The 16,192-nt window shown below is 43.0% G+C and overlaps 1 protein-coding gene across 1 annotated transcript in view; it reads right to left on the reverse strand.

The window, feature by feature from the left end:
* CCDC112 (coiled-coil domain containing 112) overlaps positions 1-15,045 on the reverse strand; it is a 30,364-nt gene extending 15,319 nt beyond the window's left edge. Inside the window, exons 1-3 of the mRNA XM_052646949.1 lie at positions 14,932-15,045; positions 5,417-5,538; positions 1,463-1,584 (exon numbers count right to left, since the gene is read on the reverse strand). Of these exons, the coding sequence (XP_052502909.1) occupies positions 1,463-1,584; positions 5,417-5,538; positions 14,932-15,045 (358 nt within the window). The remainder of the gene's footprint in view (positions 1-1,462; positions 1,585-5,416; positions 5,539-14,931) is intronic.
* Positions 15,046-16,192: the final 1,147 nt, after the last annotated feature.

The raw sequence follows: 16,192 nt of genomic DNA on the forward strand, positions 1-16,192 counted from the left end.
CTGCCAGGCTCCTCTATACATGGGATTCTCCAAGCAAGAATACTGGAGTGGGTTGTCATACCCTCCTCCAGGGGCATCTTTCTGACCCAGGGATCAAACCCACATCTCTTATGTCTCCTGTATTGGCAGGTAGGTTCTTTACCACTAGCACCACCTGGGAAGCCCCTGAAAACCATTACTTTTCCTTTAATCAATGTTAAGACGTGTTTTTACTATAAAATAAGGACTTCACAGTTTAAAAAATCTACTCTACAAGGAAACAAGGTGTTCTTGTAAAATTCTTTTTTAAGGCCAACATTGAGTACAGTTAATAATTATTAATGTCCACAACAAGCAGTAGAACACATTCACTGTACAGTCTCGAACACTTCCTTATATATTAGGTTGGCTAAAAGGTTCATTTGGGTTTTTCCATAACAACTTCTGGAAGAACCTGAACGAAGCTTTGAGCCTACCCAATACTATTTCATCAGATGCACAGACAGCTCTCCTATGGTAGAAATGGCAGGTTTTATTAATATATCACAGACAAGTAAACTCAGGTTTAAGCAACTATGTGACTTGAGCGCTTTAACGGTCATACAGGTTCTGAATCTGTTGATGCTTACTGAGTCTGGGTTTCAGTCAATAGGATCCTGGTGATGAGCTAAGATCAGACACCCAGTAGCAGTTTTCCTTTATTTTTTAAATTGTTGCCCATAATCAAAGCTTTATTTAAAACCTGACACCAAAATACGAGAGCGTTGTCGCAAACCTTGCAAAAAATTAAACATAATTACATTATCTTGGTAGATTACCTGGAATCACTGAACTGAAAAGGCTTTCTGTGACAGGACACAGATTCAGGAAACTGTGTGGATCATTAGTATTGCTTTCTTCTAAATGAACATCCTTCTGAGTCTGGCCTTTCCTCCTATTGGCTGGCACAACAGTTGAAAAACCTACACCAAACACCACTGTGTAAGCCTGGCTGTAAGTAATCTTGTAGCTACCTGGACATTTTACATACATAAAGTAAGAATTTGGACTTTGAGCCAGCTGTGTCTTTTTATGTTTCTTCTGTTCCTCTTCCAAGGAAGGCTACAGTACATTTCCAGCTAAAGGCCTGCTGACCCTTTCGCAAGCCCAGCCTATGCAGATCTTTAAGGCACCCTTCCTTTCCTTTAAAATAATGTAGTATCATTAACTGGTTTGACAACCAGAAAACAAAACTCTTTTTCCTATTAAGATGAGATATACACAGGAAACAATCCAGTTATAACAATCCAGGTATAAATATCCAGACTAAATAGTGACCGCCCCCCCCCCAAATAAATACATATCCTTAAAAGATAAACTCATTACACCCACTAGAATGTATCTTCATAGAGACTGTAACTGTCAATACACAAGGACAAAGCACAGGGCAAAACTATGACTTCATATCTCTCAATGGGTTTTGTTCATCATGAACTCAACTTACTTTCTGTTTTCCTGCTGTTAATCAGTTTATTTTCCAATTCTTCCAGCATACTATGTTCAATTCTGAAGTCACTTTTTTGGTTGTAGAAATGACTGTGTTTGTCTTTTTCTAGATTAATAACCCTTTAGGGAAAGAAACAAACAGTACAAATATGATTTAAGTACATTTTTAATTGTTTAAAATATGAATATACTCACAATCTGTACTTTGTATTAATTCATCAAAGGATTCAAAATAAAATTACTTGGATCAATAAGGCTATGGAACCAAAACAGTAGTTATTCAGTCATGTCCGACTCTGTGACCCCACAGACTGTAGCCTGCCAGGCTCCCCTCTGTCCATGGAATTCTCCAGGCAAGAATACTGGAGTGGGTTGCCATTCCCTTCTCCAGGGAATCTTCCCAAGCCAGAGACCAAACCTGGGTCTCTGGCATTGCAGGCAGATTCTTTACCATCTGAGCCACCAGGGAAGCAAACTGCACTATAGAAATGCAAGTTATTAATGCTAGTAAAACTAAAACTTCAAAAGGCAAGCAATCTATGAAGGCAGGGATTTCAGTGTTTTTACGGGATATGGTGTACATTTAGTTCAGAGCTGCTCCATCTCACCCTTGCTCCTTGGCTTTACTCCCTCTACCAGTAAGACTTCTAATGTTAGCTTGAACCCTGGAGTAAAACGAAACAGTTTACCATCAAGAAACTTTGTCGGTTGGACAAAGAAATTTATTTTCTCAACATCTATTTTCTTTCTCCCACAAGGTGGAAATTAATATAAATACGTCTCCACGAATCCTGAATTTAATGAGTAGTGGAGTATCTCTAGTCACTGATTGCCTTTCCTCTATCCTGAGGGGCAACTATATAAGGCAGAGTTTCCCAATCTTTTTCGCTTGCCACACCAAGAAAAGAATTTAATATATAAGGCACCCTGAGGTAAATAGATGAGAATGCCACAGGCCCTACCTGGCTGCCCCAAGGCTGAGGGAGTCAGAGCTTCAATCTGTGTTGGGAGGAAGGAAGGGGGAGAACAGAGACATCAAAAAGCCTTTGGTCTGCAGGTCAGTCTAACAAGCTGAGGGCAGCTCCTGCAGCCCTGCACTGAGCGCCAGCCCGTCTCGACTCTGGCTGGGGTGGGGAAAGGCACTACAAGCAGACAGAAATGCCCATCATGGACACAGGCTATGCTATGACAGTCAGTCATGCTTTGTTACTCCTGGATTTGAAATATTGACCCATTGCTATTGCTAAGTCACTTCAGTCGTGTCCGACTCTGTGCAACCCCACAGACAGCAGCCTGCCAGGCTTCCCCATCCCTGGGATTCTCCAGGCAAGAACACTGGAGTGGGTTGCCATTTCCTTCTCCAATGCATGAAAGCGAAAGGTGAAAGCGAAGTCGCTCAGTCATGTCCAACTTAGCAACCCCATGGACTGCAGCCTACCAGGCTCCTCCATCCATGGGATTTTCCAGGCAAGAGTACTGGAGTGGGGTGCCATTGCCTTCTCCAATATTGACCCATATAGGTATTCAAAATGTATAATGGAGATAAACTGCCAAAGAAAAAGAGATGCTCAACCTCTCTCGTAACATGAGAAAGGAAAACTGAAACTATACCATGGTAACATGGTATATCTATCAGACTGGTGGGAAAAAACACACAAGTTTAATATATTCTGATGATAAAACTGTGGGGAAATGGGTCCTCTCATATATTGTTGGTGAAATCATAAATGGCCTATCAACGACAATTTAGAAATTATTCATTATTCATTACAATCATGAATAATCAGAAACTATTCATTACAATCATAAATTCATATACCTTTGATCCAGCACTTCTACTTGTAGGAATTTTTCCTAAAGATACACTCATAGATGTGCAAAATGATATGAACCTCCATGGAGGCTCCAATTAATTAAGCATTTATCTACTATAACTTAACGTTTTCTGCAATCTAATGTCTATCACTGCTGCTGCTGCTAAGTCACTCCAGTCGTGTCCGACTCTGTGTGACCCCGTAGACGGCAGCCCACCAGGCTCCCCCATCCCTGGGATTCCCCAGGGGGCAGATTAAATAAGTGATGGTATATGCATACAGTAGGATACAATGCAGTACCATGTTCTATGTACCGATAGGAAAGATCGCCAAGATCCTCTCCTTTTTAACAGAAGTTTTACATGTAAATGTTAAGACATACTAGAGACTGGTAAACTGATTCCCCTCATATCGTTTCGTATGATATATACCTCATATCACTCTAACTCAACAATTTTACCTGCCTTTTTCCTCTCTTTCATCTCCTTTTCTTATCTTTCCTCTTCCTTTTTTGCTTAAGTACTCTAAAGGAAACCCACTACATTATGTACTTCCACCCCAACATACTTCAGTGTGCATTTCTAGAGATTATGAGTATTTGATTTGTATAATTATAACACCATTATCATGCCTGAACAAAATCAATAATTTCTTGGTATCTAGGATATACTCTTAAGTTAAAAATACAAAACAAGATGCACAACAATGTATATAGTATACTACCATTTATTTAAAAAGAAAAGGAACCATCTAAATATGCATTTTTATGTCCTTAATAAAACACATAAAATACCTGTGGAAGGATACATAAGAAACTAAAAATGGTTGTTTGGGGAAAAGGGAAATGGGTGATATGGGTCAAAAGTGAAATAAAGACCTTCCACTGTGGATCCTTTGATTTGAATTAATTTTTGAATTATGTGAATATATAACCTATTCTGAAAGTAAAAATATTACAAATGGTGTTCTTCTCTATATTCAATGAGAATTGTTGGATTCAATTTCAATGGATTTTTCTAATACTCTTTCAATGAGTTTTTCCAAAACCTTATAACAGATGAAGAAAGCCTAATCAGAGTTATAAAACCTATACACAGATAAGGTACCTATCTATACTGGCATAATGTAACTGGCTTGCTATATTTATGTACATTAATCATCTGGCAGATTATCTTATCTAGAAAGAAACATAAACCAGAAATCTTAACCTAGAGTCCAATTCTATCTAAGATAATGCATTTTATAAATTTAAAAAAAAACTGTAGTTTATCAAATTCTGAGTATTAAAAATGAGAATTAAACCAATACAGTCAGAATTCAGTCTCACAGGGCTGCACTATGGTATAACTTGTTAAAATTCAAACAGTATACTATTTATTGGTAGAATTTCTAAACAGACAACTGCCACTAATTCTGGTCCAGAGATCATTTCTTACAAAAGCCTCCTTTTCTCTTGGTTCTTCAGCAAATTGATACTGCATAAATTCAGAGCAGTATTTTATAAAGCTTCCAGCTATAGGAGAGGGTTAGCTGCCTGAGCTCTAGTTCTTTTCCCTTTACTCATTATATTTGTTAAATCATATGGTGCTACTAACAATGTTGAACATTCAGTAAATATCACTGGTTATTGAAAAAATACATAAACACTAAAACTTAAATGCCACCTTCTCAATTTTTCTAGTCATAATGTACAGGGTGGATCTGAAAGAGGTAGAGACCAAGGAAGGGAGACCAATTAAAAGGCCAATTAAAAAAAAAAAACTCAAGAGTACAGTAGGACTCTTCATTAAAATTACTCACTCAAAAATATTTACCAAGTGCTTACTTTGCTAAGTCAAAATGTATTCAATCTGTTAGTTGATATATGTGATCTAAAGAAATCTTTTATTCTCCTTGATATACACTGATTCAAAATAATGAAATTAAGATTTAAAGAACTCTACTTAAAATTAACTTTATATTAAATAGTTTACTATCATTTGTATATTTCACATTTCTCACTGGTCCCTTGTTTTACATTTGAAAGACTAGTGACTAGTCTTTGGTATGGGATTAGACAGACTGGGGGAGAATTAACTTTATATTGTTCATAATAAAATGATGATAATGTTCCTTGAAGATACTGTTCTTATACTTACTGATTTTTAAATTTTTCAGCTGTACGTATGAATTCTGCTTTCCTAGTTCGATTAACTTTCTGCTTCCAGTTTTGAAGCTGAAAAGGACGAATTCCACCTGAAGTACCAAGACAGCCATCATTCTGAAGAGAAAACAAAAACAAATTTATCCTCAATAATAAAAATGGTGGAGATGAACGTGGAATTTTTTTCAGAGTGTGTGCTGTCCTTAGTTGCTCAGTGGTGTCCGACTCTGCGACCCCATGGACTGTAGCCCACCAGGCTCCTCTGCTCACGAGGATTCTCCAGGCAAGAATTCTGCAGTGGGCTGCCATGCCTCCTCCAGGGCATCTTCCCAACAGAGGGGCTGAACCCAGGGCTCCTGTATTGCAGGTGGATTCTTTACTGTCTGAGCCACCAGGGAAGCCCTTTTTTCAGAGATAAAACATCAATAATGGAGTTTCTCAGGGGATAATTTTGGGGCCAATCTTATTTAATTTTTAAAAATACAGCTTGTGGAAGAAGGAATATGTGTTTTAAAATGCTAAATTAGTGAGAAATGTAAAGTCTTCAGGGAGTTTTAGAAAAATCTCTTTCATTCATTCGTTTACCAATATGCATTGAACACTTACGATGTGACAGGTGCTGGCCTAGACACTAGGGAAACAAAGATGGTCCACGGTAACATGTGTGCGCTGCATGCTAAGTTGCTTCAGTTGTGTCTAACTCTTTGTGACCCTAGGGACCACAGCCCGTCATGCTCCTCTGTGCATGGGATTCTCCAGGTAAGACTACTGGAGTGTGTTGCCATGCCCTTCTCCAGGGGATCTTCTGAACCCAGAAGATTGAGAAATCGAGCCCACGTTTCTTATGTCTCCTGCATTGGTAGGCGAGTTCTTTACCACTAGTGCCACTGGAGAAGCCCCCATGATAATAGGGCCTCTGCCTTAAAATCTAGAGAGGAAAACAGACTTAAGAAAAGAGTAAATAAGCAATACATTTTTTTAAAAAAACCCAACACTGTAAGGGCTATTAAGGAAATAAAGAGTGCTGAGATGAAGATAAAGGGGACAAGGGATTGTTTTTTTGTTTTTTCTTTTCAGTTAGAATGGCCACAGAGGTCTATTTGAGGGGATGATGTTTAAGGAAGAATGGAGCCGGCCAGGCCAAAAGCTGCAAGGAAAGGTGTGCCAGGCAGAGGGACCAGGGTGTCCAAAAGCCCTCCAGCAGGAAAAAAGCTTGGCTGGTTCAAGCAGAGCAAAGGCAATTGTGACATAAGATGAGTGAAGTGCAGAGCTTTGTAGGAGCTGAGGTATAGAGTCAGGCAAATGGCATATCACACCAGCATTTTAAGTCACTACAGGAGTCTGAATTTTACTGAAGGGTTTAGGGTAGGAGAATGCCACGATACATTTAGTTTTTAAAGAAAATCTTTCTAATTTTTAAAGAACAAATTCAGGGAGGTGGAGGAAGAGGCGAGGCAAGGCTGGAAGCAGGAGAATCAATGAGACAAGTGAAGCAGCAACAAAGACTAGGAATGATGGCATTCAGGTCTACCAGGGTGATGGTGGAGGCCAAAAGTAAGGAGCCTAGATGCATCTTGGAGGCATAACCAAGAGGAACTGCTGACAGCCTGAGAGATTAGAAAAATAATAATAAAGGAACCAAGCCGTCAAATTTCAAGGAACGAGCAAACAAGAATAAAGTAATGATTTTAGGTTACTACTTCTAAAATTGAGATTTACTTCACATACCATAGAATGTGCACATAAAGTTTACAATTCAGTGTTTTTTACTATATTCACAAAGTCATGCAATCATCAACACTATCTGCTGCTGCTACTGCTGCTCAGTCGCATCAATCGTGTCCGACTCTGTGCGACCCCATAGACGGCAGCCCACCAGGCTCCTCTGTCCCTGGGATTCTCCAGGCAAGAACACTGGAGTGGGGTGCCACTGCCTTCTCCGCAACACTACCTAGTACCCGAATATTTCCATTATACCCAAAAGAAAGCTCACACTCATTAAGCAGTCACTTCCCATACCCTTTTCCCGCCCAGTTCCTGGTAATCACTAATCTACGTTCTGATTCTATGGATTTGCCTATTCTGAACAATTAACATGAACAGGGTCATACAATATACAACCTTCTGTGTCTGGCTTCTTTCACTGAGTATAATATTTTAAAGATTCATTCACATTGTACCATGAATCTGTACTTCATTCCTTTTCATGCTTAAGTAATAGTCCACATGACTAACATATTTTGTTTGACCTGCAAATATTTTCCCCAATTCAGAGTTCTTTTCACTTTCCTGATAATATCCTTTGAAGCACAGAAGTTTTGAACTTTTGAAGAGCTATCCAACTGTTTTCCACAGTGGCTGCATCATTATATAATTTCACATTGCCATCAGCATGCTACGGGAGTTCCAGTTTCTTCACATCCTCACCAACATTTGTTATTGTCTGTCTCTTTTACTATAATCATCCTACTGGATGTGAAGTAGTATCTCACAGTGGTTTTGATTAGTCCATAATGACTAATGATGCTGAGCATCTTTTCATGTACTTATTGGCTATTTCATTGAAGGAATACCTACTTATACATTTTCCAATTTTAAAAACTGGGGTGTCTTTTTGAGTTTTAAGAATTTACATTTTTAGATATGTCCTTACCAAAATATGATTTGCAAATGTTTCTCTACCATTCAGTAGGTCATCTTTTCATTTTGCTGATATTCCCTTTACTGTGCAGAATCTTTTCAGTTTGATGTAGCCTCCTTCATTTTTAGATAATTATTTTGTTGGACACAGAATTCTTGGTCAACAGTCCTTTTCTTTTAGCATTTTGACTATGTCTGTTATCCCATGAGGCTTCCCAGGAGGGGCTAGTGGTAAAGAATCCACCTGCCAATGCAGGAGACATAGACATACACTCGCTTCCTGGGTCTGGAAGATCCCCTGGAAGAGGGCACAACAACACACTGCAGTATTCCTGCCTGGAGAATCCCATGGACAAAGGAGCCTGGTAGGCTACAGTCCATAGCGTTGCAAAAGGTTGGGCACAACTGAAACAATTTAGCATGCATGCATATTATCCCATACTTTTGAAGTCCAAGGTTTCTGTTGAGGAATCAGTTGTTAATCTTATTGAGAATGCCTAATATGTATTGAACTGATTTCTTTGTTGGTACTTTCAGAATTTTCTTTTTGTCTCTTTTTTACAGTTTGATTATGACATGTCTAGGTATGGATCTTGAAGTTCACTAAATTCCAGTAATGTGTAGATCAATACTACAGCCATCGTTTCTTCAAAATTTCTTTCCCCACTTTTCCCTCTCTCCTGGGACTCTGATTAGCTGTGACATCTGATGGTGTCTCACAGGTCTTTAACACTCTGTTTACTTTTCTTCATTCTTTCTTTCTTTAGATTCCCCATTCTGGATAATCTAAATTGACCTACCTTCTTCTGCCAGCCCAAACACAGTGTTGAGTCTCTCTAGTGAATTTTTCATTTGCATTTTTGTACTTTTTAGCTCCAAATTTTCTATTCCATTCTTTTGCTATAACTTCTCTCTTTATCAGTTCGGTTCAGTTCAGTCGCTCAGTCGTGTATGGCTCTTTGCCATCTCATGGACTGCAGCAAGCCAGGCTTCCCTGTCCATCACCAACTCCCAGAGTTTACTCAAACTCATGTCCATTGAGTTGGTAATGTCATCTAACCATCTCATCCTCTGTTGTCCCCTTCTCCTCCTGCCTTCAATCTTTCCCAGCATCAGAGCTTTTCAAATGAGTCAGTTCTTTGCATCAGGCAGCCAAAGTATTGGAGTTTCTGCTTCAGCATCAGTCCTTCTAATGAATATTCAGGACTGATTTCCTTTGGGATGGGCTGGCTGTATCTCCTTGCTGTCCAAGGGACTCTTAAGAGTCTTCTTCAACACCACAGTTCAAAAGCATCAATTCTTCGGTGCTCAGCTTTCTCTATAGTCCAACTCTCACATCCATACATGACTACTAGAAGAACAATAGCTTTGACTAGACGGACCTTTGTTGGCAAAGTAATGTCTCTGCTTTTGAATATGCTGTCTAGGTTGGTCATAGCTTTTCTTCCAACGAGCAAGCGTCTTTTAATTTCATGGCTGCAGTCACCATCTGCAGTGATTTTGGAGCCCCCCAAAAATAAAAGTCTCTGTTACCCCATCTATTTGCCATGAAGTGATGGGACCAGATGCGATAATCTTCATTTTCTGAATGCTGAATTTTAAGCCAGCTTTTCACTCTCCTCTTTCACTTTCTTTAAGAGGCTCTTTAGTTCTTCTTCATTTTCTGTCATAAGGGTGGTGTCATCTGCATATCTGAGGTTATTGATATTTCTCCCAGCAATCTTGATTCCAACTTGTGCTTCATCTAGCCCAGCATTTCTCATAATGTACTCTGCATATAAGTTAAATAAGCAGGGTGACAATATACAGCCTTGATGTACTCCTTTCCCGATTTGGAACCAGTCTGTTGTTCCATGTCCAGTTCTAATTGTTGCTTCCTGAACTGCATACAAATTTTTCAGGAGACAGGTCAGGAGTCTGGTATTCTCATCTCTTTGAGAATTTTCCACAGTGTGTTGTGATTCACACAGTCAAAGACTTTGGCATAGTCAATAAAGCAGAAATAGATGCTTTTCTGGAACTCTCTTGCTTCTTTGATGATCCAGTGGATGTTGGCAATTTGATCTCTGGTTCCTCTGCCTTTTCTAAAACCAGCTTGAACACCTGGCAGTTCACGGTTTACATACTGTTGAAGCCTGGCTTAGAGAATTTTGAGCATTACTTTGCTAGTGTGTGAGATAAGTACAATTGTGCAGTAGCTTGAGCATTCTTTGGCATTGCCTTTCTTTGGGATTGGATTGAAAGCTCACCTTTTCCAGTCTCTTTTTATAGATATTTTCTATTTGGTGAGATACCATTCTCATACTTTTATTTCTTTAGAGCTGGTTCTCTTTAGCTTTTTGAACATGTTTAAATCAATAATTTAAAATCTTTGTCTAGTATCTCCAACATTTGGTCATCTTAAGGGACAGTTTCTTTTTATTATTCTTTTTTTTAAAAATTCTTCTGTGTGTGGACCATATTTTCTTATTTCTTTGCATATCTCATAATTTGTCAGCAACTCAACACTTTAAATAATATGTAATGTGGCAACACTAAAAATGAGATTTTTTTTCCTCTTTCCAAGGTCTGCTGTTGTTGCTAGGTTTTTTTCAGTCATTTCTCTCAACTAATTCAGTAAAGTCTGGATTCTTTGTTTGTGCGGCACTGAAATCTCTGCTTTGTTAGCTTAGTTGTCAGTGAATGATTGGTTGGTCAAAGATTTTCTTAGATGTCTTGAACCTATAAGTCCCCACACTTTGCTGAGAGGGTCTTTGTGCAAGCTGGAACATGGCATCAGTACTGGGGCAAGCAGTTTACAACTCCACTTTAGCCTTCATTTCCTGTTGCAGTTTCAAGGTCAGCCAAAGATGAGAGCTCACGCCTTCTTAGGCTTTCTCTGGTTGCATTCATTTCCTATCACTACTACAACAAACTTTCCAAAATAATCAGTTCACCACAAACTCAAGAGACTTAAACAACACAAAGCTATTCTTTTACTGTTTTTGAGGTCAAGTCTAAAATTAAGGTGTTGAAAAGACTGCATTCTTTTTGGAGACCCAGAGAATTTACTCCCTTACCTTTTTTCAGCTTTTAGTGGCCACCTTCATTCCTTGGCTCATGGCCGCTTCCTCATATCGCATCGCCCTCTTGCTTTCACTATTACATCTCCTCTTGGTTCTAATCCTCCTGCTTCCCTCTTACAAGGACTCTTGTGAATACATTGGAAAGTAAAGTGAAGTTGCTCAGTCGTGTCCGACTCTTTGCGACCTCATGAACTGTAGCCTACCAGGCTCCTCTGTCCATGGGATTTTCCAGGCAATAGTACTGGAGTGGATTCCCATTTCCTTCGCCATGAATACATTGGCCCACCCAGATAATCCCACATAAACTCCCTGCCTCAAGAGCCTCAACTTAATCATATTTGCAAAATTCCTTTTATCACATGAGGTCACATGTTCACAGGTGTTGGGGGTTAGGATGTGACTATCCTTGAGGTAACATAGTGATACAGTGAGGATGCACACTGACTTACAATCCACTGTGTCTGAGGCAGATGGAAATGACTGACTGACATGGAGTAGAGAAGAGATGGACTGTCCAAGCAGCTGTCTGGGACAGGCTTGCTTGTAAAAATATATTAATAACAAAGGATCCCCCCACCCCTATTTGTGTTTATTCTGTATTATTTGTATTTGTTGTATTAACAACATTAAGGGAAATGTCAAAAGAAGAACAAAAAATGGTGTATATGGGAGGGGTGGGGAATTCTTCACTCTGCCACACCTGGATATACACACAGCTCTATTCATTTGTGTGATCTTCTAGAGGAAATCCATTTTGAGTAATTATGTAAAGTCAGAAAAGTAATGTGGTTATTACTGAAGGACCACTCCAGTCAGCCGAATGCCATTAAATACAGGTCATCACAGAGAGGGCACTAGAGACAAACAGAGGACACAGCCCTAGTCTGGAGCAAAACCGGGACATACACTCGTGTGATGCAGCCAGAGATACTTCAAAAAAGTCAAAATTAAACGTGCTAAAAAGATCAAGAGGGAGATGGCATCTAAGAGGAGAATCAAGAAATTTGTAGTCTTTGGTCTTGAAAAGCAATGGCTGAGAGGAATTATGAACAAATAATATACAAACATTAAAATACATAGATAGGGTACATTATTACTTTTCCTAATGATGAATGAGAAGATTTCACACTCTCTTGAGGCTATAAAATAAAATAAAAATATAAAATAGTTCTAAAACTTCAAAGATAATTGTTCCAAAATAATTTAAGGGAACTGTTATAGACTGAATTACCACTCCCCCAATTCACATGTGGAGGCCCTAGATTTGGAGGTGGTGCCTTTAAGGAAGTAATTAAGGTTAAATTAGTCATAAGGATAGGGTCCTAATCCATCAGGACTGGTGTCCTTTTAAGAAGAGGAACACCAGAGAACTCTCTCTCTGCATGTACACAAAGGGCCATGTGAGGACACAGCAAGACGGCAACTGTTTACAAGCCAAAAACCAACCCCGACAGCTCCCTCATCTTGCACAAGATCTCGGCTGGATCTTTGCAGCCTCCCAGAGTGTAAAAAAAAAAAAATATATATATATATATATATTTCTGTAATCTAAATCACTCAGTCTGTGGTATTTTGTCATGGAAGCCTGGGCAGGCTAATCTAGGAACCTTAGTATTTTGGCAGATACCTCTAATATCATGAGGCTGTCACGAGGAAAATGATCTCTTCTCAGAAACACGTTAGCTGTTTCACTGTCAGGGTCATAGATTCACAAATTCCTATGACAAGTATTCAAGTCCAGGGCTGGGCTACAGAATCTGAGCCTATAATGTGCATGCGTTTGTATATATATATGTGTATATGTGTGTGTGTATGTGATATGTTGGGGGGGTACAAAGAAAGATAACACATAAACTCCTCAAAAGTCACAATCTGCTAGAGATTCTACTTCTTTTTTAAAACCCAAACACCCTTGAGAAATTCTACCTTGCTACTACTACCATGAGGCTCTGCCTTCTCTAAATTGGTGAGAGCATATAAAATTGGGTGTCTCAACCTCAGCCCTACTGATATTTTGAACCAGGGGACTTTTTGTTGTGGGGGACTGTCCCTCAGCCTGTGCCGGCTAGATGCCAGTAGCACACACAGCCTTCTCCACAGTCTACCTGCAGTTGTGACAACCCAAACTGTCTCCAGACACTGCTAAATGTGAGGGGCTGAAGGGACAGTTGAAACAGCTCCATGGGTGATTCTGATCCAACACTGAGGAAGGCAAACCTCTGAGAACCACTGTAGGGGGCAGGAGTGTGCGTCAGTAACAATATTAAGCAACTTGTGAGAAATGCAAACCAGGATGAAGTGGAATTTCTGGAAATACGTAAAGATATTGTATCTCCTCAGAGGAAGAAAATGATGGAAGCTGTCCTCAGCTCATAACAGCCTTCCTTGAGGTTTGGACCAATCCACAAACATTCAGGGAGTGTCTACTATGTTTCTGGACGAAAGCAGCACAGTTTCTGGTGCTGGGGATGTAACAGTGAATAAAATTTCCAAAAGTTTCTTCCCTCATAGAGGGCAGGGTCTACATTCCTCGATGGAGAGGAGAACGACAACACACAAAAAATGAAGATAAAATATGCAGTATATTATAGGGTAATAAGTGTTATGCTGCTGCTGCTAAGTCGCTTCAGTCGGATATAGAAAAAACCTAAAAAGAGAACGGTGTGCTAGGTAAGGGGATTCAGTTTGGGGAGGTCAAAGAAAGAACCACTGAGCTGACTGCATATGAACAAAGATATCTGAAGGTGGAGATGGTGCTGGCCATGAGACCAGGAAGGAAGAGCGTTCCAAGCAGAGGGAACAGCAATTGCAAAGCTCCTGAGGCAGGAGTGTGCTCGCCTGTCTGAAGGACCACAGGAAGCCAGTATGACTGCAGCAGACCCAGAGCAGGGGACTGGAGATGAGGTGACAGGGAGATCTTGGGGGCAGCTCAGAGGCCCTGTAGAGTCTAAGGTGTGGAACATGGTGAAAACGTTTGCTTTCATTCTGAGGGATCTGGGCAGACAAGTGTCATTCCTGAACGGTCTGGTTGTTGTGAATATGTCAGGAAGGCAAGAGTGGATGAATAGAAACCAACTAAGAAAGTGTTTCTGCTAAGGGAGAAATGATGGTGTGGACATGGGTAGTAGTGCTTGAAGTGGGATTCTTGACTTATTCTGAAGGTAGGGCAGACAGGAATTGCCTGTGCTTTGGGTGTGGGCTGTGAGAGAATGCGGAGGAGTCGAGATCTTTGACAAGAGCTGCTGGCTCCAACGATTCTCTTCCGGGAATCTCCTAATCCTTACTGCAGAGAAAGGGGTCCCAAGGAGATCTCTGGAAACACATCTGCCTCGGAGACCATCCCAGTTTGATTGCTCCTTGTGTTCCCAGCGCTGACACAATAATAGAGCAGCCATCAGTCACTGGGCACTGACTCTCTCTCCAACCAAGCACTGTACCAGGGGCTTCCCAGACAAGGTGCAGGGTTCAGGAAGGTGCGTATGATCAGATCCAACGCTTAGAGAAGAAACGGAGTCACGAGAGGTTAAGTGTGTTCCTATCACAGAGGCAGAGCCAGGGTTTCCACCCAGACTTTCTTCCACTCCCAAACCACCAGGGAGGGGGCTCCGTAACAGCAGTTAAAAATGCACGAGCGAACAAAGCACAAGGCTGGCAAGCGCCAGGCCCCGAGCGAAGGGAGGCTAACGGCCGCGGCTCCCGCCTCCCGGCCGCGCTGCAGAGGACACCTGTTCAGCCGGGGACCCGTCCCGCGCCTCCGGCGCCAGCAGCCCCCTCAGGCCCACCTCTGCCTCCTCCATTTATTTACCTGTTGCGGCACCGCGGCTCCCACGCTGGTTCCCGGGGCCGCGCCCGCCCCCGCCACAGCCCCGGCTACGGCGGTGGCCGCCGCCGCCACCACGACCGTCGTCAGGGCGGCCATCTTTTCACGCCGCGCCGCGCGCTCCAGCGGCGGCCACCCGGGTCTGGAGTGGCGGGCTTCGGTCGTGAGGAGATCCGGGCTCTGCCGGGGCGGCGGGGCTCCTCCACAGGGATGCAGAGCGCGACGGAGATGCGAGGCGGAGCCGGGCCGAGGGGCGAGGCGGGGCGGGTTCGGAACCAGGGCGGGGCCGGAGCGCGGGGCGGGGCCGGAGCGCAGGGCGGGGCCGGAGCGCGGGACGGAGGCTGGGGCGGGGCGGGGCCGGGGCGCGGGACAGGGGCGGGGCCGGGGCGCGGGGCGGGGCCGGAGCGCGGGACGGAGGCTGGGGCGGGGCGGGGCCGGGGCGCGGGACAGGGGCGGGGCCGGGGCGCGGGGCGGGGCCGGAGCGCGGGACGGAGGCTGGGGCGGGGCGGGGCCGGGGCGCGGGGCGAGGGCGGAGCGCGGGGCGGGGCCGGAACCGGGGCGGGGCGGGGACTGGGGCGGGGGCGGGGCGCGGGGGCGGGGGCGGGGGCGGGGCGCGGGGGCCGGGGACCCGGGGCCTAGGGCCGGGGGCCGGGGGCCGGGGGCCGGGGGCCGGGGGCCGGGGGCCGGGGGCCGAGGGGCGGGGGCCGGGGGCCGGGGGCCGAGGGGCGGGGGCCGGGGGCCGGGGGCCGAGGGGCGGGGGCCTGGGGCGGGGGGTGGGGACCGGGTCGCGGGGTGGGCTGTGCCGTGCTGTGTGGCGCGGTAGTGTTGATATATCACCGTCCATGTATCTACTCTTACTCGGCAAAAATATTTCTCCTCGCCCCCGGTTCCCTAACTGCCAGGAAAATTCACTGTCTTTCACTGTCATACTTAAATTTATTCATGTCACATATATATTATATATATAGGTATCGATATATTCATAGATATAGGTACTTTGGGCTTCCCTGGTAGCTCAGACGGTAAAGCGTCTGCCTGCAATGTGGGAGACCTGGGTTCAATCCCTGGGTCAGGAAGATTACCCTGGAGAAGGAAATTGCAACCCACTCCAGTACTCTTGCCTGGAAAATTCCATGGATGGAGGAGCCTGGTAGGCTGCAGTCCACGGGATCGCAGAGTCAGACACCACTGAGCAACTTCACAAAAAAACAAAGATAGATACTTTACATAATAGAACTTTTTTCTA

This window comes from Budorcas taxicolor, chromosome 10 (assembly GCF_023091745.1).
Source record: "Budorcas taxicolor isolate Tak-1 chromosome 10, Takin1.1, whole genome shotgun sequence".
NCBI lineage: Eukaryota > Metazoa > Chordata > Mammalia > Artiodactyla > Bovidae > Budorcas > Budorcas taxicolor.